Source organism: Alexandromys fortis, unplaced genomic scaffold (genome assembly GCF_014885135.2).
Source record: "Alexandromys fortis isolate MF-2015 unplaced genomic scaffold, M_Fortis_MF-2015_v1.1 scaffold_152, whole genome shotgun sequence".
NCBI classification, from domain to species: domain Eukaryota; kingdom Metazoa; phylum Chordata; class Mammalia; order Rodentia; family Cricetidae; genus Alexandromys; species Alexandromys fortis.
In genome coordinates, this window is record NW_026068045.1 from 2,648,998 (window position 1) to 2,674,590 (window position 25,593).

The window sequence follows — 25,593 nt, forward strand, 5'->3', positions numbered from 1 at the left end:
TTGGTCCACAGTGAGGAGTCTCTTTCCTCAGGCAATTCCCCTGTTTATTTTCCTTTCAACACGAAGACTGGGTTTCACTAAGGAGGAGCCACAGGAGGAAGGCGAGAGGGGCCTGTGCAGGTGTGGGAGTGGGGAGTTTGGTGACAAGCTGCTCTGGCTTTTGTCAGGATCCTTTCTCCCAGCCCCCTGCCTTGGGGACTGCGAGGTGACTAAGCACTCTGTGATCTCCAGTGCTTTGCTCTGTCTACCAACCCTACCTTTGCAGATGCCTTTGATTTCTGTTTCTTTTTGCCACCCTCCCTTCCCCAAAACCCCACAGTGAGTCTTTTAATAGCATAGGCCTTTTGGATCTCTAACCAATCAGTTGCCAAATCCTATCCAAAGTACACCCAGAATAGATGCTTTTAATAAAATATATCACCTTTAAGCCAGCAGAAACCTGTGAAATTTGTACATTTCTTCTGGAGCATCTCTACAAATTTTACAGTATTGAAATCGCCACCCGGTGACCTTTGAGAAAATACTAGACAAATTGCAAGCAATAAATAGACAAACTAAGCACCGTTCTAGCAAGGGCCTTTCCTGGTGGACTCTGAGCCTGGGCCTTTTAAATCCCTGACTCCCACCCCCATCCAGGCCATGGAGCTGCCCCGTGCCCCGAAGGCCTGTTTCCTGCCTGACTCCTGGCAAAGAGCTGATGGCATGGGAGTCCTTGGCCTTGCCAAGCGTGAGCTGAGCTGTGGTCTGAGCTGGGTGGCCTTCCCGATGGGAAGACATTCCATGCCTAGGCCGGGTCTTGGTCACCTGATGTGATGATGCATTCCGATGGTTAAGTTGTCATTTGGTCCCCTAGGTCCAGGCTCTGCTGTTTCTGCTGTCTGGGTACCTTCTTGCTTGCGAGTTGCTGCAGCACAGGGACTGTGCCGGGGTAACACCCTGTTTATGTTTTATGTACGGAAAGCCATTTGAAGGCAATGGTCTGTAAATAATAATAATAAATCACATCAGTGGGAGCCCTCAGAGAGTCTTGGTCATTCAGTGCTCCCCGGGGTCAGTGTGTCTTTTGGGCAGGTGCAGGGGACATTGTGCGCCGCCTCCTAAAGGCTGCTCATTGCAGTTGCCGCCACGGCTATGGTCATGTGTTTGTGGGTTCATTTCACGGATAAATGAGCTTAGTCACCGGCCTGGCTGCTTTGCCATCACCATTTGATGACCCATGGCGGCATCAGTGGGAGCAGGTCTTCAGGTCACTTGGATTTCCGTCACTGTTTTCCTGTGAATTACAACCTCACAAGGCTCGGTTGTGCCTGAAACCCTACTCCCCTCCCATGTGGGAAGGAAGGGAGAGAAAAGAGAAAAGCAGAGGTTACAGCATGTTCAGAGCCGGCTGGCTTTTCCATAGGTGACATGGCTTTCTGAGACCAACGCAGTCTGAGTTCACTCCCTAACTTGACAACTGAGTCTACCAATATTACTGACATTTTTTTTTCATATCTCAGGCAAAATGCTGGTTTTCTGGAGATAGTGGAGAGATAGGAAGACGACAGCCACCCGACTCCCTTGTGTGTGTGTGTGTGTGTGTGTGTGTGTGTGTGTGTAGGGTGGGCGGGGTCTGATTGTCTGGAGCCTATGATGTAAGTAGGAGCTGCAGAGATGGGCAGGGCTTGTACATGCAGTGCCTATTCTGTCCCAGAAACTGGAGAAGTGACAAAGAGAGCCTAAAGAATGGGGGGCATGGTCTGTTTTATGTCACCTTGCTACAGAACCAGTGTGATACCTCAGAAGAAGCACTGAGGTCCGGGTCCAGGATCCAGGCTCTAAGTTTTGTTTCTGGATCTGTATTCTGCAGATAGGTGACTGAGACCTGTGTGTCCTGACCTCAGTGTCCTGACCTGCATGGTGTGAGGAGCCTAAGACCTGTCCCTGCCCTGAGAGTACACACTCAGGATCTACCTTCTTGGCAGCCATCTCTTTGTTCTGTATTTGTCCCTCTGCCTCTTGCCATCTGACTCCGCCTCCTGGCTTACCATAACCAGCAGCTGGTGGTGGCTGGAGCCGGAGGGATGAGTCCCTCAGGAAGAATGTACCCTCCTGACTCTGCAGCCCATTGGCTTCCTCCCTCTGACCCCAGGACTCTGGACTTCCACCATCACATCCTGGGCCCAGCTGGCTCTCTTCAGTGAAGTCACCACTTCCTGCACCTACAACCCTTCCACCTGGCCTGCATCTGACAACAGGCAGCTGTTTCGTAGCCAGTGACGTCTTTGTGAGAAATGACAGTGCACTTGGCCCGTCCTGTCTTTTTCCTATGCTGACTTGGGTTTTAAAAGCTCAGCTGTTGTCGTCTACAGTGGTTGCCTGTGAACTCCAGTGTTGGCTTTTCCCAACCTGGGAATCACTTCTGAAAGCCTTATTGGCCTTCTGCTCCTCTCCCATCTAAGTGTTCCTCCAGGGTGAGGAGCCCCAGGAGGGCTTGGCAGGCTTTCTGTTTTCCTTGGTCTCTGAGCATAGCTGTTAGGGTTCAAAGCCTGAGTTATGGATGCTGAACAAACAACTATCTGTTTAGCCAGTGGGACGAGGAAGTGAAGGTGACTCAGATATTAAATTCCTAACTCTAGGTGTGACTACCTGAGGGATCAAATCTGTGGTGGAGCAATGCATAGCTTCCTCTCCTGAGGAATCCGTTCCCTCTCCATCTAGCATCTATGAGTAGGTGCCAGGTCTTGTGAGGGGCAAGGGAGCAGAAGGAAGAGAGCCTTCCTCCCTCCTCCCTCTGGTGCAGAGTAGAAGACCGTACGTGTGGGACTTCGAGGGTTCTAGTGGTTTCATCTAGACTCCACTCTTTGGCTGGCAATCTTAAAGCATGTTCCTGGAAAACAGAAACAGTGCAGAAAGGAAGAAGTATGGGGGAGGAGCCTGAGATGAAGGTGGAGGAGAGAGACGAACACCGCAGCTAACTTTCCCACGAGGGAACGTTCCACACAGTTGCCTGCTGAAACCCACAGCCTTGAACAGCAGGAGGCCAGAGGAATGAGTTCTTTCTCAGCTCTGCCAGGCTTGTTTCTGCATGGTGCTGCAGTTTTACCATCTGTCAGGTTTCTCTGTGTAGCTCTGGCTATCCTGGAACTTGCTCTGTAGACCAGGCTGGCCTTGAACTCACAGAGATCTACCTGCCTCTGCCTCTTTCTCCCAGTGCTGGGATTAAAGGCATGCGCCACCACACCTGCTAGTTTCATTATCTCCAAGACAGGCTTTGGGTGAGGTGACAGAGAGGACTGCTTAGATCTGCATTTCTGAGAGTGGTGTGGGGCTGGCGCACTCCGATCATGGACCCAAATATCAGACAGTCAAGTGACAACCGAGTTTCCCTGGCTTCTCCCATTTCAACACTGGTGGGGCCTGTGGGAACCCTGTCACCTTCTTACTTGCAAGGGGTCCCTTCCAGTGGCACTGCAGCAAGATGGGAACCTCTGGGTCTCCGTGTTTGCATGCTGTTCTGATCTGGACATATTCTTCTTACAATTTCTTGTTTTTCTTTCTGTCAGTGAGGCCCCTTGAAGCTTTTATGGCAAAGGGCTCTGAGCCTGACACACACACACACACATACACACACACACACACTCTGATGCATTTGGTTGGCTTCCTGTCAGGCCTGTTTCCAGGTAGCTGTGGACCATCCCAAGTACCCAATCATGGGGCTACTTCAAAGCACGGAAAGAACCCCCAATGCAGTTCACACCCATGGATTTACCAAAAAGGCTTGACAATGTTTTGGCTATGCTGTGTTGGCAGAATTGGGGTTTTCATTGTGTGGCTTTATGTACTTGGTTAGATATGCCGGGCCTTAGGTTTTCTGTCCATGCATCAGGAGTGACTTGATCTGTCTCCTAAAGATCAAATAGGGAATTGGGAAGGACAAAATCAAACAAGACCCATAAATAGGAAAATTCTAAGCTGATGTCCAGTGATTCGATATCAAATATATTCTGCTAGTTGGCTCTTGACAGGTTGCTACCTCTGAGAAATTCTGTGCTGAGAAATTCAAGCCAGCAAGGACTAAAGCAAGCTCGGCTCATGACTATGGCTGTCCATAATTGATATGATAAACCTTAAAGGAGTGACATAGAAGTGCAATTAATCCAGGCACAGTGACACCGCCTTGCTAAAAATAGTGTCTACTAATAATTACTTTGATCTAGCAAATGATGCCTGTCTGTGAGCCTGGCTGGGGCAGAGGGTCTGCTAATGCAGTAGAAATTCCTTTCCTCCCTTCCACAAGGTGAGAGACTTCAGGGTGGAGGGGTGGGAAAGTAAGCCCACGTCTCAGGCCCACTGGCAGCAAATCCATTGCGAATAAGAAGGTGTCTGACTCACTGTCGGGTATCATACAAGGCTACTATTCATATTGATAATTATGTCAGGCACAAAGTGGACTCTCTGGGCTAGCAGACATTATAGACGCCCTGTGTATGGGTTGTGCTGTGAGCTCATGGGAAGTCATGACTACTAGAACACACTCACATTCATCATCTGGCCTTCACAACAATCCTGGAGGGGAGAAGAGGTTTTGCTGTCATTGAATAGATATTAAAGACAATAACCGGGCCAAATGGTCCACCTGCCATTTTGGGACTGGCTTTCTAGGTGGCTGTCCTCACGAAGCTAGAGGCAGCTGGCTGGGGTCAGGGAACTCTGTGGCCATGGAAACAGAGGGAGGGGGTCAGTCAACTTGGCTTCTGCAGAAGGGGAGCAGGTGTCAGCAAGAGCAGGGTGACCGCAGCAGGCCTCAGCCTGGGACTCTACTAGTCTTGGACAACGAATTAGAAAGCTTGCGGTTAGCTGAGCGTGAGCGTGGTGGTAGAGACCCTTGATCCAATACTCAGGGCGGGTAGACCTGTGAGTGTGAGGCCAGTCTACACAGTGAGTTATAGGCCAGCCAGGGTTACACACACACACACACACACACACACACACACACACACACACGGGGCGGAGGGGAAACTTGAAGTTAGAGTCCAGCCCCTCTACTTCCCAATTATCCTTGGGAAAACTTATGGGTTATCTATGCCCGGTTTCTCAATTGTCAAGTGCAACACAATGCTTTTATTTTTTTGGAGGTCTTTCCCTCCCTCCCTCCTCCCTCCTCCCCCTCCCTCCCTCCCTCCCTCCCTCCCTCTCTTCCTTCTTTCAAATGGTTAGTGCCAGGACCTGCTGGGCAGCAGTTTTGCAGGCTGTCTTTGGGTGTTTGAGATTGGAATGTTCCCAAAAGCAGTCTTCACGGGGCCCCAAAACTGTGGACAATCTCTGTTGCTAGACAGAGACACATCCAGGCCTTGTGGTTCCTTGTAGGGGGTAGTTTCATAACTATCTGATGCTCTGTAGTTAGCTCTCATCCACACTGATGTGCAGATCTGCGGAGGAGGCAGCAGGGACACAGGCTACTGAGCCCCAAGCTTGCTCAGGGACTCTTCGCCCTCACTGTATTTCTGGATCACCGAGTCGGGACGGCCCCTGTTCCTTCAGCCAGTTTTGTTTCACTGGGTACATGCAGGGCCAGAGTTTCCTTCATGGTAGATTCTTGGATGTCCCTAAGCATCTGAGATTTGCTTCCTGAAGCTGATCATGGTGGATGTGCTCATGAATGTGGGAGGTGTCCTCCTGACTCATCGCCTGTTCACTGAAGCATTTTATGCTACCCTTCCTTGGGATAGCCGTTTTGTCTGGTCCCAGCTGGGAAGGAAGCACACGGGGCCTGTAGAAAGCTGCTCCCTACAGTGCCTCGATCTCCGTTTACGTCCAGTGGCCATGTGACCCGCGGCTGGCCTTCTGGGTCCTCAGATAAGCTTGCTTGATCGGAGTAGCTGACGTGGCTCAAGTGGTGCCCCATTGCTGGCATTGCTGGTGCTCAAAGCAGGGTGGGCAGGCTGGCAACGGTTTGGTGCCAGAGGACTAGAGAAAGAGACGGTTTGTAAAGGTACCACAGCCAGCCCATTCATAGCCCATGTTTGGTCTCCACCTCTTCTGTCAACATCATCCATCACAGAGAAACAATTGAAAAGCCCGTGTGCCAAATGGTTAGGAGTTAACAGCTCATGGCGGCACTGAGTTTCCCAAAACAGCATTTCCGCTTCTTCTGCAGACTGAAATGCCAATTGTTTCATGCCAACTGGTTGTTTTTCCAGACCATTTCTCTTTATTTATGATGAAGCAGTTGTGTTTTAAGCGAGAGGAAGATGGAGAACCTGGAGTAGGTAATTGCTATTTCTTTTGATTTGAGCCATTGGAGGAATAGTCTTTCCTCAAACCGTGAAATGAGCCCACAGGTGCTGAGGAGGCTCAGGCGGGCCCTGCCCTTTGGGGGAGCGTCAGGCTAATTGCAGGCAGGACAGGGGCAAGGGGAAAGGCCAGCCCAAGCCTTGAGAGGCTGGAACTCTTACCCCTTTCAGTTTGGAATGTGATCTTGGATAGGAGGGGCCTCAGTTTCCTCATCTGTAAATAGGGACTGGGAGATGCAGTCTGAGGCCAGCAGCCATGGCGAGTGTGTGTTCTGTATTGCTTTTCAGCACCACAGGACTCATGACATTGCTGACTGGCTGATACTCACGTGCCACAGTAGAAGAAGGAGAAAGAAAATGACTAAGTGATAGGCCTGGAAATGGCTTCTCAGGCAGGGTCCAGGCTTTCGGAGAACAGATGAAGTCAAGTGTGACGGGACTGCCAGGTGAGCCTGTGAACGCAAACTTGCTTCTCCAGTTGCTCTACCACAGGCTGACTTCTGCTAGGGACAAGCCAGCCTTCCTGTCCTCATGTAGAATTCCAAGGATGCCTTCAGACCTGGCGTGAGAAAGGGGACTGCTATAGGGACCTGTGAGGCCACGTCGGAGTGAGACTCACAGGGGTACTGGCTTAGCTTCACACCTAAGTAGACCGAGGACAGATTTCTGAGACAGTCAAGGCCTTCCAGGGGAGTGTCTCTCAAAGGCGCCTGGAGAGGAAGCAAGTGGTCAGCCTGAAGAGTCGGTCAGAGCAGCCTGGGCTAACAGCTGCTGCCACTCTCTCACAGCGAGCCAGAAGGGTTTAACTGTTGCCACCAATAGCAAGACTCAGGACTCCATCATCTTTATGAGCATCTGCTTAGTGGCATCTCAGTGATGACGCTGATTCCTGCCTCCCAGGTTCCTAGAGGAGAAACTCTCACCTCTAGCCTGCATATCAGAGCCAGAGATCATTTTAAAAGGCCTGCAGAGATTCTGAATCTGTTGTTCTGGTTAGGCTGAGGTCACTCCATTCTAGGCCCTGGGTCTTGTGCCTGGGGGAGTTGCATCCATGTTCACACTCGCGGCCGGACAAAGAGACCCTGCTATTCCTCGTTAGCATTCCGAAGCACATTTGCTTGTGCTGGCTTTGTCCGGAAGAGGCCTCGGCAGCTCCCTCTGGAGTAGCAATCAGGCTCTGGGAAGGCCCCATCCTGTTGTGTCTACCTCCCACACAACGTCCTGGCATATGGCAAGTGTGTAACACAAATTCTGACTGATGGCCAGTGTCGTAAGTGTGGCAGGAAGTGCAGGACAGGCGGTGTGCAGCACACCTCCTTGTCTGTCTGCCCTTTTCTGCCCACACCTTGTAAAGGAATCATCTCAATCAGAATTATGTCTGTGGCTGAAGGGGCTTGGGACTTGATATCTGGAGAACCTGGTTCCCAAAGTCACCTCTTTCTTTCCTTGGGGCACCACACCAAGGGAGAGCCAGGCGCCAGGAGGATCGTTGCCTCTTAAGCTGGTGCCTTAGTCTTCATGTAGACAATACCAGGCCACCCTCTGTTCAGACCTGAGTGTCCTTGGTGTTTTCACTGCAAGATGTCCCTCAGATATCAGGTCCTATGTCCTGGAAGTGACAAAATAGAAGACCACAGACAAACACCCTAGGCCAAAGTGATTTTATGTGTTTTAGGCCAAAGTCACTGAGGTTTAATGGCACAGCTGGGGCCTGGCCACGAGATTTTCTCCAGACCCTGTGTGATGAGAGCATGGATGTCAGAGTCAGACTTGTTCAGGTTCAAATCTTGCCTCTACTTTCTCCTTGCCCAGGGGCTGTGGATAAGTGACCAGCTTTCTCTCAGCTTCAGAACTCTCTATAGGGTGGGGCCACACAGTAAACCATGTGGACCCCAGGGCAGGTGAGTACATATTACTCATTCTTTTGGTCGTCTCCTTTTTGCTTCATGAATTTGAAGATCCAGCATGGAAGTGTCTGCTTTGGGGACACATCTCTAAATTCTGCTTCCTTCCTTCAAATATTCAGTATTCAGCATTCAACTGGTATTTATTGACTCCTGTGTGCTGGAAGGTAGTTCCCCTGTGATGACATACGAAGGAATTTAGTGTTAAGATACACCCTCCTGACTGGCGTTCTGGCTAGGATGAGCAACAGTAACAGGTCAGGTCTTGTCAAGTGACCCCCAGCTTGTGTGTGCAGCCTCGGAGAGAGTGTGGGGCAAGAACAGGTCTCAGGCAGGTAATGCTCCCAGCTGAGAGGGTGGCACAGCAGGGCACGGCTCCAGGCAGCCATCTGTTTAGACCTCCCCCCCTCCCCGAGTTAGTCAGCTTGCACATAACGGTCCTGCTGGGCCCAGGGCTGAGAGAACAGAGTGGCCCACTGGAGGCCTTCTGCCAGGGCACTGAGCCTCAGACACACTCCAGAACAGAAGCGCTACATGGAGGGAAGACGGGTCACTGTAAGGTTGAAGAAGCCACGAGGACCTTGCATGAGGGGTGCGGGAAAGGTGTCTGAGGCTTAGACCCAGGAGCCCTCGAAAGCTCTCTGCCAGTGGGTGAGGTTGCAAGGCTGCAGCTCACACTCAGGATGCAGGGGCTCCTCAGATGGCTCCGAGTGTCGCCTCCTCTGCAAGGCTGCAGCTCACACTCAGGATGCAGGGGCTCCTCAGATGGCTCCGAGTGTCGCTTCCTCTGCAAGGCTGCAGCTCACGCTCAGGATGCAGGGGCTCCTCAGATTAGTGTAGCCTCCTCTGGTCCGGGTCACTCCTTGATGAGCACAGCCCAAAGGGACCATGTCTTCTCTCAGTTGGAGATTCCTGTCCGTTTTTTACCATCTCTGCCCTATTTGACCTCCTGGCCCTGCCTGCCCGTTGTTTCTCTCTTTTCTGGCATTTGGCTGTGTGCAGGACGAGCCCCGAGGGCGCCTGTCCAGAAGGGTGTAGTTTGGCCATGGAGGTCAGGGTGCTGATGGGACAGGATTCCGTCAGTACAGTGGGGTGGTGGTGGGGGACCCCAGTGTTCTGCAGAGGCTCAGCCTGGAGCCTGGGCAGGGTGGGAGGGACCCCAGTGTTCTGCGAGGCAGCCTGGAGCCTGGGCAGGGTGGGAGGGACCCCAGTGTTCTGCAGAGGCTCAGCCTGGAGCCTGGGAGAGCAAAGGCTCAGCCACATGGCTGCCTGAGTGAAGGAGATGTAGCCGGGTGGTGTCTCTGAGGTGCTGAGAAGACAAGGTGCTGATGGTGGAGCCTGCAATGGAGACCAAGTCAGCTTCTCTGCTCTGCGTGACAAGAGGAAGTGTGTTTGACTTAAAAAATGTGGAAAAATAACTATATCTTATGTGTGTGAGGTGAGAGAAGAGGAGGGACTGGAGACCTTGGGAGGATAAGGCCCAAAGAAGAAACTGGAAGCCCAGTGTTAGAGCAGAGAAGTCTCAGAGACATGACTTGAATTCTAACCTTTTGTTGTCAGACAATGAAAACATTATTATCCCCACACTAACAACAGGTTAGAGTGGGCTGAGCCTTTCCGTGACTCCATTCTGGTCCGTGAGTACCTACAATGAGATGGGACATCACGCTGAGGATGCTGGTAGTGCCAGCATGACCTCAGGTGACCTCATCACCCAGATGACCTCAGACGGGTACATCTGGGAGGAAGACTAGCTAAGGTCTGATCAGGCAAGACGGTGAAAGTTCAGAAGGCAAAGTGAGGAGAAAGGGGCAGGGAAGGAAAGATAGGGGAAGAAAGGCAGGGAAGGAAGGAAGGGAGGAGAAGGAAGGCAGGGGAAGGAAGCAGGGGAAGGAAGGCTAGGCTAGGTGCAGAATGACAGGCCCAGGCAGAGGAGAGAAGCAGGGTCTCCCGGGAGATCAGCAGCCAAGAATGCTGACTTCCCTGGCAGCAGCGGGGGAGGGGAGGGTGGGGGTGGGACACGGGAAAGGAAGGCCTGGCTTAATCTGCATAGCATTAATTAGCAAGAGTGTCTAATTAGGACAACCATTACAGAGCTCCAGTACGAAGCCAGTGCTGAATATCAATCAGTCTTGGAGCCTCTCCATGAAATTGAAGCAAAGGTTGACCTTATTAAACAGGAAAGATTCTAACTCAATTATTTCCCAAGTCGAATGCACAAAGCGAGGTGATGTCAGGAAGGCACATCAGACCTTAATTCAGGAAATACAGGTTCTGGATGTTATCACCTCCGTCCCTTGGGGGCTCCTAAGCAGCGACAGAGTCATGAATGGGCCATGTGCATGTGCTGCGTGCTCGCGTGCACACCCTTGGAGCTTATTAACTTGGCTGGGGAAAGGAGCCTGCACAGCCTCTGGTGCTGAAGCTTGCATTTCATTTTGGTTCAGGGCTCCTGCATGACTCTGTCTGCATCATTTTCTGTCCCCCACCCGCAACGTTCCAAATAATAAAACACATTAAAACTTCAAAGTCTCTGGGGAGATCTACTGTAATCATTACAATTCTGGCCTGTCTCTGGAAGCTGCAAGGCAGGCCAGGAGAGCAATTTATCATGCAGGCTCAGAGGCCTGGGGACCACTCTATCACCTTGTGCACAACCCCAGGAAGGGACGCAGCAGCCCTGAGAAGCTGCTCCTTGATTGAACATGGAGGCCAGTGGGGCCCAGCTGCAGGACTGTGGGCTCAAAGCTGGAAGGAAGGTGGGTCTGAGTGGCAGCCTGACCCCCCAAACCTGCCTTTGCTCTTTGTTGGCTTTGCCCTTGAACAAATACAGTTCTTTGGAGCTTCAGTTTTCCTTGTCTGCAGAAGAGAGTTCATGATGGCTCCTCTGAGCAGCAGGTGCCTGTTAGCAGGAGGTTAGTCCAGATTATTATCAATGGGAAGATTACAGACCTGTGAAGGGCTGGTTTGTGTCCAGGGGCGGAACAGGACCACATGGTGGGAACGTCTCCAGGAATGTGTCTTGATCTCCTGCCCAGCCAGAAATCTCTTGTGCAGCCCAAGGCTTCACTGAGGTAACAGGACATACTGTCTCACACAGTCCCGAGGACACCGAAGGGCAGGGGAAGTGTGGGACTCAGAGAAATCTGGCAGATAGCTAAAGTCTGAGTGAGCTGCGTGACCTGGAAAACGTCACTTCGAGGACTCTCCAATTCTCGGTGTTTTATGGTAAAATGGTGACAGGAGGTTTATCAGGGCTCATGTGTGGTGGGTCTGCTCCAAGGAAGCTCGCGATCAGGGCTCATGGTGGGTCTGCTTCGAGGAAGCACGTGATCAGGCTCATGGTAGGTCTGCTCCGAGGAAGCGCGTGATCAGGGCTCATGGAAGGTTAGCTGTAAAGGAAGTATTTCTTAAGTGCCTGTTATCCTCAGAGCACCAAACAGGTGATGGGCTCACACAGCACAAATGTGCTAACGTGTTAACATGTGGGTTAGATAGATTGACAATCAGTGAAGCAATAAAGCCGCCTGAAGCGGGCACGCGTGCGTAAGCCCAGCCCAAGCGATTAAGGGGCCCAAGTGCCCACCTGGCCTAAGTGTGAAATCTGCTCAAGCTGAGAATAGTCTCTCTTCGAGCACGACACTGGAGAATGGGCATGAGTACATGAAATGAGCTTTTGAAACCCAGAGGAAGCTTAGAGCATCATCCCCATGCCAGGGGTGCACTCGAGGCTCACTTGCTCCAGCAGCCACCCGTGCAGAAGGCATGTCACAAGTAAGGCTGTAGCTTCCCACTGCACAGAAGCCTCTTCCTGGCAGTCCAGGGCTCAGATTTTGAAAAATAAACTTTTCAATTACAAATGCTATCTTCCCATTATTAATAATTTGAGGAGAGAAGAAAACAGTCTATGATACAGAATATTGGTATTTTCACAATCTTTTTTCTACATGGGAAAATTGAAAAATAATCAGAAACATACAGTTTGAGGCTCAAAACTTTCCAGCTAACAGTCTATCCCAACTTCTCCCTCTCTGTGACTTCTGATACTTTCTATCTTTACGGCCGTACTATCCTCCATCACTAGCTGCTCAGATGGTCGGAACCACTTGAATATCCTTGAACCTATAGGACTAGATGGATTTTGAAACGAGTGCTGGAGAGTTGGCCCTGTGGTTAAGAATGCATAAGGCTTCTCCAGGGGACCAGAGTTAGGCTCCTAGCACCCACCTTGGGAGGTCGTAAGTGCCTGTAACTCTAGCCAGGGGAGTCTGACTCCCTTTTCTGGACTCTGTGGGTGCTGCCATCACATGCACCCCTCTTACATTCATATTTTAAAAATAAAAGTAAATCTTTATATATAAAACTTCCCCATCAAAGGAATGTGTCCTGCGTATCCTGCTTGTTGGGGGTTATTTCTTTGTTGTTAAAAAGGCCTCAAACATAGGGGAAAAGGGTTGACTAGTTGACCGCAGGACTCCTCACGGCCAATGAGTCAATTTTAAGGCCCCAGATGGAGTGTGTTAGGGCACAGCGGGTGTGACAGGTGCCCCACCATGTGGTGTTTTGCGACTAATTAGTCAACCTTGTGTCATTGGTGTCATCCGAAGAGTCACATCAATTTCAAGCTTCACTAAAGTTCAAGTGGGAAAGAAGATGATAATTCAACATTTTAACAAATAGAAAATGTTCCAGATCCAGCTAGACTTTTTTGACATGCTTTATAGGTGTTAGAAAATGAGTTAATGTTTTTCTTTTATTGACGTGTGACGAGACCTCAAGGCTGTCTGTAAAGTCTCTAGGGTCTCTGTCAGTCCAGTGCACAGCCCTGACTCCCCGCAGGCTGCCACAGTCCAAACCTCTGAGCAGGTGGGAGCTGCCTTTTAATGGAAAAGCTTTGACTTTTGGGAGAAATGGAAGATGCTTAAAGGGAGGAGACAGCATCTGGCCTCTGTCCCTTTACCTATTCCCCTAAAAATGATGGAAATAGACATAGATTCTGACGTTACTAGTTTTTTGCCAAGAAGATGAATTAGGGGCGGGAAGGGTGCCGCTGCTCACAGGCCTTCCTGGGGTAGGCGTGATGCTGGCCACATGCTTCTGGACCACTTTGACAAGGACCTTATGGTCATTTCTGGCTGGAGAGCATGGTGAGCTGTCCCAGCTCCTTCCTGTAGGGAAATTCATCATGTCCCACAACAACTCGAGTGTCCCTGTGCTTTTTTGTCTTCAGTCCCAGCTGGGTCTGGGATCAGAAACAAGTAAGCTTTCAAAGCTCGAACCTTCTGGAGGGTCAGAATTGGCTCTGTTTCTCCTGGTGTTCATGTTGCCTCAGTGGAGCACCAGGACTCCCCGAGACACCCCTATACTCATGGGCTCCAGACAGAGTTCCAGGCTGCTCTTCGCTCTAAAGCGCGCAGGAGATGCTAAGTAGGCCAGCACTGGGGACAGCATCCAGATCTCTGCCTTGTGCGGTTAGCGCTCTGAACCACTAAGCTACACCCCAGCTTGGCCATGTTTCTCCACAGTGGGAACGTATAGTTCAACTAAGTGAGGGTTTACACAAGAAGACAGACTAAAACCTTCCCGTGGGCGGGGCCCTCTCTGTGTACCCCCAGCATGGACCATGCCCTGGGTTGTCTAGCAGGTACTCAGCAAGCAAGAACTGGTTGAAACTGTTGTGAAAACTCAAATGAATAAGAACTTGGAATGCTGAGGCAGGAAGATGGAAGTTTACGTACCTGGACCTTGTCTTAGAAAACAAAACAGGCTCTCGGGGATGGCTTTACAGGTAAAAGCGGTTGCCACACAAGCTTGATGACCTGAGTTCAATTTCTGGGCTTTACATGAAAGTGGAAGGAGAGAACAGACTTCCAAAAGTTGTCCTCTGGCTTCTACATGAATGCTCTTGTGCATGCACATGGCTGCTTGCCACATGTGCACCCTGCAACAGACAATACAAACAGACAAAAACCAAGTGTGAATGAACGAACCAGTGAGTTATTTCACTAGTTCTTCCTTGGAGCTAATTATATTATATTGATATTATATTGATTATACCAAGGAGATAAGAGATGAGATTGATGGACACACCAGAGAGAGTAGCTTCCATCCCATGTCTGCACACATGGGGTGCCGAGAGCATCAGTATGGGCATCTGCTGGTCCACCTCTGCCAGTGATGCCTCCCTCCCTGAAGCTCTTTCAGCTCTGCTATAAAAATCCCCAGGCTATTAACCTTATGTTGCTGTTGAAATGCTTCTATTGTTATCTTAAAAACTTAGCTGAAACATAATATGTGTATATTTCTAGGGAGTTTTGTCACAGACTTTGAAACATGCATGCATGTGATGACTGGCTCAGGCTGGAAATACCCCATCCCCTCAGACACTGTGCAGTTCTGTGTGGTAAGAACGTTTGCCCTTTTCTAGTTATTTGCAATGTGCCATAGGTAGTTATAACCATAGTAACTCTATACAGAATAGTAGAGTTTGTCTCTCTTACCTAGTTATATTTTGGCCTCTTGTCTTAATCGGCCATTTAGATCTGTGTCGGGGAGTTTTCACCAGCATCCCTACTTCCTGGCAGAGTTAGCACAGGGCAGTGGCCTGGGGGTCTGAGGCTCTGGCTTTGAACTCTGGCTAAAGCCATTTGTGCCTCTGGTCACGTCGTTGCTATAAAGCTGGAACATGCAGAAATTGTACATTATTGATTTCCTCGAGGATAGCATTGCTTCTTTGGTCTCCCCAGCTCTCAGGACCATAGAGAGGTGCTTGTTGCTCAAGGCTATGTAAAGGTAGCTCTCCTTCCAGACTTGACTACTCAGGAGTAGTCTCAGCTATATGCTCTGACTGCCAGGAGCAAAACTAATGGCAGCCAACACTCACTGAGCCAGGCTGGTGTAGGCACCTTGATGGTCATGCATCTCTGAGTAGCTGGGGCAGGCTCTGGACCCAGCAGACAGCCCGAGAGCGAATGCACAGACTCCAGACTCTTAGAGCCACCTTGGCAGGAGCTGCAGGGAGTGTCCTCTGCCCTGACCAGCAGGCCACCAAAACCTTCCCCTGCCCAGGACCCCTTTCTGTTCCTTTGCTGGCCCCTCAGCCACCCAGTCATCCTTCTGCTGTCCTTGTCCTTCCACTATTGCCCTTGGCTGAAGTCCGGGGACAGAGAAGCTACCAGGGCATTCTGATTCATTCCTAACAGAGCTCCCCATGGCTGGGGATGTGAATCTTCTGGTTTATGCTAAGATAGGAACATGAGCTGACATGGTATAGATACCCAAACCATATAACAATGGCAAAGAAGGAATTACATTCTTAAGACTTATGAGCATGGAGGCCAATAATATAAAATCTAGCAAGGTATCACAGACATGAAGCACTGCACCTACTGGGGTTGTTCTGGGAATGCAAGAATGTTTTCTTATCAAAAGCAAAGGCTTAGAAGGGACAGCCCAGGCTCAGGCTAACTTCCGGTTCTACTCTGCTCCCAGGAGGGACTAAGGATTCTCCTTCTTTTGCCCCGCTGTTTGCTGTTACACCCCATGAGCTACTTCTTGCCTGGACCCCTAACTCTCTTTCCCTCTCTCCTGCAGGATTCCATGTTTTCGTTGGCCCTGAAATGCCTTATCAGTTTATCCACCATCATCCTGCTGGGTTTGATCATCGCCTATCACACGAGGGAAGTCCAGGTATGTCCCTCCGCTTGGAGCAGTGGCCCATCCTCCTACCCGGGTCTGGGCTGAGCCCATCTGCCTCCAGCCCAGCTTGGAGGGATTTTACAAGACGGTGTTGGAGATCTTGGCTCTTCTTTTTCTCTTTGGATCCTCAAGGAGGGCTTCTTGATGCTATCTTGTGACCTTAGAACAATGGAAACATTATTTCCTCTCAGGTGGCCTCATGGGGCGAGTATATGGCTTTGTGACTGGGAGTTGTGCTCTACACACACACACACACACACACACGCACACACACCAGCAAGGAGCCTGCATTTCTGAATATGGGGATTCTACCTCTGCAGACGCCAGGTGATAGAATGGATGTGTGATGTGGTTGAGGATGCCTCTGGTTCCTGGCTGCCCGGGATGACTCGGTGCTCTGGGAAATATTTCCTGGACATCTGGGTATTCTTCCAGCTCGGCTGGTGTAGGGTGGATAGTTGAACATGGACTGTGAGGGTAATTCCGGAAGGAGTGGACCTGGGCATCCTTTCATGACAGTGAGCTGTCATCCCCTGGCCGCCCTCTCCCCTCCCCTTGCAGGCTGATCTGCTCACTGCTGACCCAGGTCATCCAAATTATCCAGATGTTTGTGATCATGTGTGTATGAATCTGGACACCGCCCCAGTTCTCTGGTCAGAGGGACAGAGACAGAATCACATCTGGGCAGCAGGAAGAGACTGATGAGGACCAGAATTCGAGAGTCAGAAAGATGGGGTTGAGGCTTGGCCATGACCTCTTCTTGCAGTGTTTTTGGCTAGCCCTGTGACCTTTCACCTGGATCATGGAGGCTTTATTCCAGCTTTGCTGGCTCGTGTGAGGATGGAAGAAAAAAGTGGGTATATGTATAAATGGCAGTCAGCAAATCCTGGCAAATGTGGGTCCTTCTGTTTCTCGTTGTCCTGACGCAGATGCACCATGGGGAGCTTCCTGGTCCCTAAGTTAGGGCCAGCCTTTGGCTAAGTGCTGGAGTTGCTGTGGCTGGATGGGATGTAGTTATTTTTACTCTTGGACTCCTGGGCAGGACTCTCAGTGCCAGTGCCACGAGGACACCCCCTTAGAGGCTCTACTCGAGCTTTTACAGAGTCTTGTGTGCTTAGACTGGGCTACGCTTTGAGGGCTTACTATAGGGCTCACTAGGCAACGTCCTTCAGAGTCAAACTGGAAGAAGCTGCTGGACTCAAACCCACACTGTTCCCTAGCAGATCCCAGAAAGCAGCCAGTAGCATAACTGAAGCAGACCAAGGGGCCATGGCAGGAGAGGGGTCTCCAGCGTCGGCTTCAGCCCAGGCTCCACCATTCCTGGGCGTCTGTGGCCCTTCAACCTCTGTTGAAGTCCCCATGTTCTAATCTGCAGGGAGGCTGCATTGTTAGACATCACCCTGGCCTATGTGGGAAGCTGTCACAGAGGCCAGATTGAAAAAGAAGAATCAAAACTCTGTTGGACCCGGATTGGAAGGAAGGGCAGATGGTGGTTTCCAGCACACAGTGATCCTCCCTGTTGGACTCGGGTTGGAAGGAAGGGCAGATGGTGGTTCCCAGCACACAGTGGTCCTCCCTGTTGGACTCGGGTTGGAAGGAAGGGCAGATGGTGGTTCCCAGCACACAGTGGTCCTCCCTGTTGGACTCGGATTAGAAGGAAGGGCAGATGGTGGTTCCCAGCACACAGTGGTCCTCCCAGACATATAGACTTCCTATTTCTGCCCCAGGCATCACGGGGGAAGAGCAAGGCCTGACTGTCTTAGGGCTGGTCCTGTTTCCTGCTTCAGGTCTATTTGCCTGACTTAGTTCAGCATGCCACTGGTCATCTGCTGGCAGACATCTCGCCCTCAGCTTGGGTATTCTCTGTTTCAGTTGTAGCCACACTCTCACGCTCACTTACCAGCCCAACACTCACAGTTTTAGAGAAACAAAGTGAAGTAGGGGGCTTTGATTTTTTTTTAACTGATTACTTTTTAGTTTTAGCTTTTTGCTACCGTGTGTTGTTCTGGGGATGGAACTCAGGGCCATGCCCGTGGCAGGCTAGTGCTCTGCCTGTGGCCTACACTCAGCCTAGAGGGATGGCTTTGACTCTTAACTCAGACACTTCAGTTTGAAGGACCTTAGGACAGTGTCAAATGCTCAGCTTTCCCACCCAAAGGATGGAAGTCCTGCTGCCCACTTTGCTGGATTCTTGAGGGTGCCGGATGGTATAGAGTGCAGTGTGATTTCAAGAAAGAGAGACTTTCCTGTCACACACGCTTCTGCCTTCTAGTTTCTAGCTGCACCTTGGAATCTGCCAGGTGGAAGAGCGGTATGGTCACTAACGCTGCTGTCCAGCGCTGGCAAGCGTGTGGCTTTCCTTCTGTTGTGGCTGGACTTGGTTCCTGCAACTCAGACCCCATCATGCTGTGCCCACTGACTCCCAAGGGACGTTACCAGTGTCTTTACCTTTACAGTCTCTCTGCAGCTGCCTGTGCGGTGAATGACTTGGGCCCAGAGAGCCAGCAAGAGAGGTGTTCCCATCCCCACCTCACCTGGCCAAATTACAGGTTTCTAATGATGGCTTTCTCCTCACTTTGGAGACAATGAGATCATTAATATTTGCATTTCTAAATTTTATACAGTGCCTGACAGAAAGCTGGTGCCTGTAGCATATTTTGGAATAGAAGGTTCTGGACTCAAGAGTTCTAGTTTATAAAACAAGTTCCATCATTATTTTGCTCTGTGGTCTTGGGCCTCAGTTTCCAGGAAACTTCTTCAGTCATTAGAATCCCAGGCCCCTGGTTTTAAATTCCCCAGTCTAGGCATCCCCGTCCCTTGTGTGACTGGCAGAGAATTTCCAGAAGAGCAATGGAAATACTTTCCTCAGGGCAGGCCAGCTGCTGCTGCGGTGAGCAGGGCAGGAAGGCTGTGGCTGTCCCATCTCCTAGTCTTAGAGGGCCGCATTCTGTGCCCACCTGCCTAGCACAGGACCTGCTGGGCTTTGTGAGTGCTACGGTGACAGAGTGACAGCCCCTGAAGAGGAGCACCTACCAGTGACAGTGTGCATCTAGAACACCCCCTTTCTGCTTCAGTCCTGTCTCTGGGACAGCAAGCAAAGTACCATGGTTGCCACGTGGTCCCTTCTGGTGTTGAAGACATCGCACTGCCTGCCTTCAGCCTTGGCCTCTTGTGATGCTTTGGAGTGAAGCGTTGAAAGACTCGGGCACCTTTCGTCCCCAAGCCAGTGTATCCTGAAAAGGAATGAAAACACAAAAGCTATGCATTTTGGGCATTGCTGAAATGTACCTGGGAGCGAAGCTTGTTGAAGATTCACTCCTGTGTCCTTGTGCTTTAGATGCCCTGGTATATGTCATTGCACTTTAGATGCCCTGGTATGTGTCACTGCTCTTTAGATGCCCTGATATGTGTCCTTGTGCTTTATATGCCCTGGTATATGTCATTGCGCTTTAGATGCCCTGGTATATGTCCTTGTGCTTTAGATGCCCTGATATGTGTCCTTGTGCTTTATATGCCCTGGTATATGTCACTGTGATTTAGATGCTCCTGGTATATGTGTCCTTGTGCTTTAGATGCCTCTGGTATATGCCTTTATGCCCAAGGCTCTGAACTGGCTGCTCTCCTGATAGCCTTCCTGCCCTGCTCTCTGCTGCCCCTCCAGCTCAGTTATGTATTTAGCAAGGGCTTTCGTGAGGTTGCTCTGTGCATAGCTTGTCTGGTGCTGTCTTAGAAGGCAGGTACCAGGTTTTTGATAAGATGATAACCAGCTTGGGTTCAAGCCAGACTCAAGCCTTTTGGGGTAGGGTATATGGTGACATTTAGAAAGTTCCTGATTATCCTATATTCTGTTTCCTTCCTGTAAAGTCAGTAGTGACTGTCTCTACCACAAATACTGCTGCACAGGTCAAATTTGGGCATCATAAAAAAATGCTGCAGCTTAGATAAAGTCCTGTCTGCCTGGCTCATAGGGTGGAGAATGTGTCTGTCTTGGTCAATGTTCTACTGCTGCAAAGATACACCAAGGCAACTCTTCTAGACGAAAGCAATTAATTGGAGGTTTGCTTACAGTTTCAGAGGTTTATGGTCAGTATCATCATAGTGGGGAACTGCACTATGCTCTAGCAAGGGGCTGGAACAGTGGATGAGAGCTGCATCCTGGTCTGTAGGCACGAGACGGGTTGGGGGGGAGAGAAGAAGAGAGAGGCAGGGGCCTGGCTGGCATGGGCTTTTGAAATCTCAAAGCCCATGCCCGGTGACCACACCTCCTATTTCTTCTCAAACAGTGCCAGTCCCTGGTGACCAAGCATTCAGATATATGAGCTTGTGGGGCCACTCTTATTCAGACCGCCACAGTGTCCCACACAGATGTTGCACCGCCACAGTGTCCCACACAGATGTTGCACCGCCACAGTGTCCCACACAGATGTTGCACAATAAACACAAGCCCTGGGGTGGAAGCTGCAGCGGGCATGCAGAATGCATCAAGGCAGCAGGGCACCTCCACGGTGAAAGGTAGTCGGGCCCGGTGGCATCCGTTTGTCTTGCTAGCAGGTTTCGAGATGTTCTGTAGGCAGCAGAAGTAACGATGAAAGGGTGTCAAGCTGGAGGGATATTTACATTTTTGACATGCTCTCTGCAGCTGCTGGCGAGCGTTAGAAGGGTCAATTTCGGAGGCAGGAAGATAGCTAGAAGCTGATTACAGCATCCAGGTGAAGGATAGCGATGTCTAACCAGGGCAAGCACAAGAATGAGGACGGGGGGAGGACATATATTAGAGATGCTGGGAAAATGGAAACGACAAGACTTGGTTACCAATTAGGGTGGTTGCATTCTCTGCAGGGAGAGAGGAGTCTCTCAACTGCTTGGATAACTCAGTGCTGGAAAGTGCCATTCATTAAGACTGAAAACACAGAAGGAGGTCAAGGTAGGAAGGGTGTTGGGGGTCTACTCTGGGCATAGGAGGGGCCCCTAGCTGCCTCCAGCAAGGGAATGGAAGCTAATGATGTAGAGTAGTTAGGAATGGGTGTACAGAGGCAGTGAGATAGGAGGAGGGGCAGGGTCCCCAGAGCAACCTCGACAGGTGATAAATAGGAGACAGAGAAGGACAGTTAAAGACTGTAAGGAGGGGAGAGAGAAGGGAGCCATTGCATCTGCCGCATGGGGGCAGGGCTGAAGAACAACTTTGTCCTCTGCTTTAAATTATCCTTTTCAGAGCAGCCATTGGGAGCGACAGTGGTGTCAGTATGAACAAGTAGAGACAGTGAACGTAGGTGGTTTTCCTTTGTGGATGGACCAGGAGCAAGGAGTCAACTGAAAGGAAGAGGGAATAACCAGGCTTTCCTGCCTGGTCCAGGAGCATGCACATGGGGAGGGTGGCACTCCCAGGAGGAGGTGGCTGGCTTAGGCTGGGATATGGACAGCAGTGGGCGTGCACATCAGAAGCCTCTGGATAGAAGCTGCACGCGCCAACAGTCACAACTTGAGCGTCAGCGGGGTCATGCTTATCCTCTCCTGTCTGGAAGTGTTGACCCCTCAAGACCTAACCGCAGCCTCCATACACTTCTTTAGTTCCTCCTAGGTGACAGAAACATAACAGTAGTGATAAGATATAAGCCTCCAACTTTATGAATTTGGACCACGAGGGACCCAAAGTGGAGATTTTCATTTATTAGGTATATAAAAGTGAATATTTTATTAAACACCAATAGGGTTTCCAGAAGACAGGGACATAAATTTATAGGACATAAATTATAGTCAAGAGACAGCTCACCCTTGTAAAAGGCTCACCCACTGCGGCATGATTGTCCAGGAGATTCAAGACAATGTGCTGTCACCAATACACATGTGTGGTGCAGACTCTCTGGGTCCCTCTGCTAGAGGTTAGTGGCATCTTCCCATCTGGGACAGGCAGACAGTGTAGTCCTGCTTTTTGCCTTCCTCTTCCTTTAGAAGCACGGACTCAGTCCTGGCCCTGCGAGGAAAGGTGTGATGGCTGCTCTGCACCGACTTCTCTACATCAGTGACTTTACCCTCCTAGAATTTATAACACTGAGCCTGCTCGTTCATCTCTTTACTCAATAATCACAATTCACTCATAATTCCGCCTCTCGGGTGTGTTTGACCCACACCTTGAGCCAGCTGATCCAGGGTCATAAGCACCATAGGAGGTGTGTGTGACAGTCCGTGTGGCATGAAGGAGGGAGTGGGGTGTGTCTTGAGTTCTAGGGAGGGGATGCTGGGCACTGTGGTCACTTGGAGCAGAGACCTTGTTTATCATAGACAGAGCTGGCCTGCAGCAATTCAGAGGCCAAAGAGAGAAGGAGGAAGTTCTGTCTTCCCTGGGAGCTAGAGGCTGCTCACCTTTCTGCAGATGGACCATAGACAGTCCTGAAGGTAGCCTGCTTGATCGATTGATGAACTCCAAGTGCTGACTTGGGCTAAGGAGATGAGTTGCCACCAACCATGTGGACCTCAGCAACCACACAGAAGCTGGGGTTGGTGCTTGCAGCCTATCTGGGGGCTCATATAGCATGTTCATGTCTCTGTGTCTCTCTGTGTGTTTGTTTCTATGTGTGTAGACGGGTGGATCTCTAGAGCTCATTGGCCAGGAAAGTTAGACAAAGTGAGCTCCGGTTTCAGGGAGAGAACCATCTGTCTTTGCTTGGGTTTCTACTGCAGTGCTAAGACACAAGATCCAAAGCCACTATGGAGGAGAGGATTTATTTTGTCTTCCAGCTTGTAGTTCATCATCCAGGGAAGTCAAGGCGGGAGCTCACTCAGGAACCTGGGTGCAGGGACTAATGCCATGCCACGGAAGAATGCTGCTTACTGGTTTGCTGAGCCTACTTTATTGCATCGAGGACTACTCCTCCAGGGTGGCACCACCCTCTGTGATGGGCTACTCACACCAGTCATCAGTCAAGAAAGTGCACCACAGGCCAATCTTGGGGGGGCATTTTTTTTCATTTGTGATTTCCTCTTCCAAAATGACTATCCTGTGTCAAGTCAACAAAAAAAAGCACAAAACCTAGTGCTTCTCCACATACATGTGAGCACACACACACACACACACACACACACACACACACACACACACACGGTGAATTGTTAGCTCTGAGTTCCCAGGATCTGAAGACCCTGGGTAGCCATCTCAGCCTGGCTTGGTGTGAGGGTACCAGCACAGAGGGGACCAGGGCTCAGATGGGCACCCAGCCTGACCAGGACATGCTGCACAGCAGCCTCCTGTTCTGCTTTCATAAATCTCTGTCAATAGCTCACAGCACATGTGGTAGATTGGAAACGGGGAGCGTGTTCTAGGGAGCTCGCTGTGGTGCTGCTAATCCCGGGGACAGCCTGTGCATGGTGGAGCTGGGGAGAAGGAAGCAAGAGAGAGGAGGGCCTGCCATGAAGACACAAGCCTATAATCCCAGCGGTCGGGAGGAGGCAGGAAGGGTTGGAGGCTTGGGCTACAGTGTGAGGCTACTGTGTCTCAATAAAAGAAGAAAGGAGGGCGGGAGAGAACGCAAAGCAAGAGAGTGAGCGAGAGGATGGATGCTTGGCTCCGGCAGAGCTCCGGGAGGCCTGGTCGTGTTCTCTGAAGATCGGAGACTCAGCCGCTGGCACTTGGGCAACTGCCTGGGAGGTGATGGTTACACTGCCCTTAGCCTGGACTTTGAAATCTGAAGGTGTTTTCACAGGCCTGTCGGCTTTACCGTCTTCACCTTTAGCCTGATAATTTCTCTTCTAGTTCTGGCCACCTCTGGTGCCCAAGCAAAATTCCTGTCTTGTCCGTCACTTAGCCTCAGCTCTTTGCCAGCTGCTGCATGCTTGGTTGGTGGATTGCAAATGCCGGCTCTTGTCAGCCTCTCTTCGCTAGATGTGGACTCCATGGTGACAGGGACTGTACTGGGGTGAAGAGGTGCCTGTTTTCACCCCATAGTTAGACTCGGCAAGAGCTGAGCGGTGAGTGGATGGCCTGAGCTCGGGTGGATAGATGCAGCCTCTCTTCCTTCTCTGGGGAAAACTCATCTCCAAAAGGCTCGACGGGCCTAGGTCCACAGCACAGACTTCTGGCCCAGGATTTCTGTATCCCAAAGGGTAAAGGTCTCAGTAGGCTACTCATGTGAGCTGGTCTTGCCACTGCGGTCCACGCTGCTGCACTCTGGTCAACCTCAGTCCCAGGACCTGTTCATTTAGATCTGCCCCGGCCGTGAATTGCCGTGATTACCACATCAGTACTGATGGTCAATTTCTATGTAACACTATATCTTTATTTGCTAAATATTTAAACACTTGAATTTAACTCTTTTGCCTCACAGAGGACTTCTTGACTCTGCTCCTTTTAGTCGGTGTGAAGGTCCCTGCTCTGCCCTGACTGCTGGGGCGAAGGGGTTAGCCAGGCTCCATCTTGGCTGTCTGTACTAACTTTCAGTTGTGGCATTGGGAAATGCATTCTGAATCATGCTGCTCCCTGACAGTGTGTGCTGTGTTTGTCAAAGGTTGAAAACCCATAGCCTGGGCATGTTGGGACTTGTCCCAGCCAGGACAGCTCCAGCTCCAGACTTCCCAAGTTCACTTGCTGGGTGCCATTGACTCGAGGGTAAATGCCTGTGGGAGTGAGTAAGTGGGGAGGTAGGTGTGTGTGTGTGTGTGTGTGTGATTTGCTCTCGCTTGTATATGTGTACACATGGAGGCCAGAGGTCAACGCTGACATTGGATGTCTTTATCGTCGAGACCGGGTTTCTCACAGGTTCAGCTAGACTGGCTGCCAGCAAATCTTCAGGACTCACCGTCCTTTGCAGTTACAGGTGCATATGGCCCCTACACCCAGGGTTGTTTTTGTTTGTTTGTTTGTTTTGTTTTGTTTTGTTTTTAGTCAGGATTTCTCTGTGTTACAGCCCTAACTGTCCTGGAACTAGCTCTTGTAGACCAGGCTGGCCTTGAACTTATAGCGATCCACCTGCCTCTGCCCCCGAGTGCTGGGATTAAAGGTGTGCACCACCATCACCTGGCCTGCCCCACACCCATTTTTATATGTGGTTGGAGCCTGAATTCAGGTCCTCGAGTTTGGTGCTTGCTCAGGAAGGTATTTCACTCACAGAGCCATCCTCCCGGCAGATTCCTCTTGCCTCCCCAAAGCTTCCTGGGCCCCAGCAGTCCAGGGTCCTAGACCCTGGCAGGACCGCAAAGCGCGTTAGCTCCGGAGGAGTTGTCTTGCCAGTGGAAGGTGGCTCCTCTTCACTTCTCCCTTCACTGGCTTCAGACAGGCCACAGCATTCAGAATCCACCTGCATGCGGTTGCCTTGGAAACCACACACTCGCCTTCACCCTGGGCTATGTGAGGTGAATGAGCCTTGGCTGTGTGGTTCAGGGACTTCAGCAGTGCAGAGCCCCCACCAAGGGCGACTGACCAAGGGTGAGGGGCCCGGCACCTGCCTCACCCAGAGCTCTGGCTCCAGTGAGCCCTGCGCTCTGATGTGGGACTAGAATCTGGGTCCAGGTTGTCTGCAGTACTTATCACTGTAGTCAGACAGGCTGCCACCAGCTCAACTTTATTATTATTAATATTATTGTGTTTTGTGGTTGCTAAGTAGAGAGATTGGTCGGAATGATTCTTTGGGGCTTCTGAGTCTATGAAGGTGCCATAGCCGAGGGACACTTGGTGACTAGGAGAGAAACAGAAGGAACGTGGCTGGAAGCAGTTTGGAGGAGAGTGG

General features: G+C 50.7%; 1 protein-coding gene across 1 annotated transcript in view; it reads left to right on the forward strand.

The window, feature by feature from the left end:
- Window positions 1–25,593, forward strand: part of Kcnn3 (potassium calcium-activated channel subfamily N member 3) — a 147,041-nt gene that overhangs the window by 24,077 nt on the left and 97,371 nt on the right. Inside the window, exon 2 of the mRNA XM_050118747.1 lies at window positions 15,773–15,868. Within this exon, the coding sequence (XP_049974704.1) occupies window positions 15,773–15,868 (96 nt within the window). The remainder of the gene's footprint in view (window positions 1–15,772; window positions 15,869–25,593) is intronic.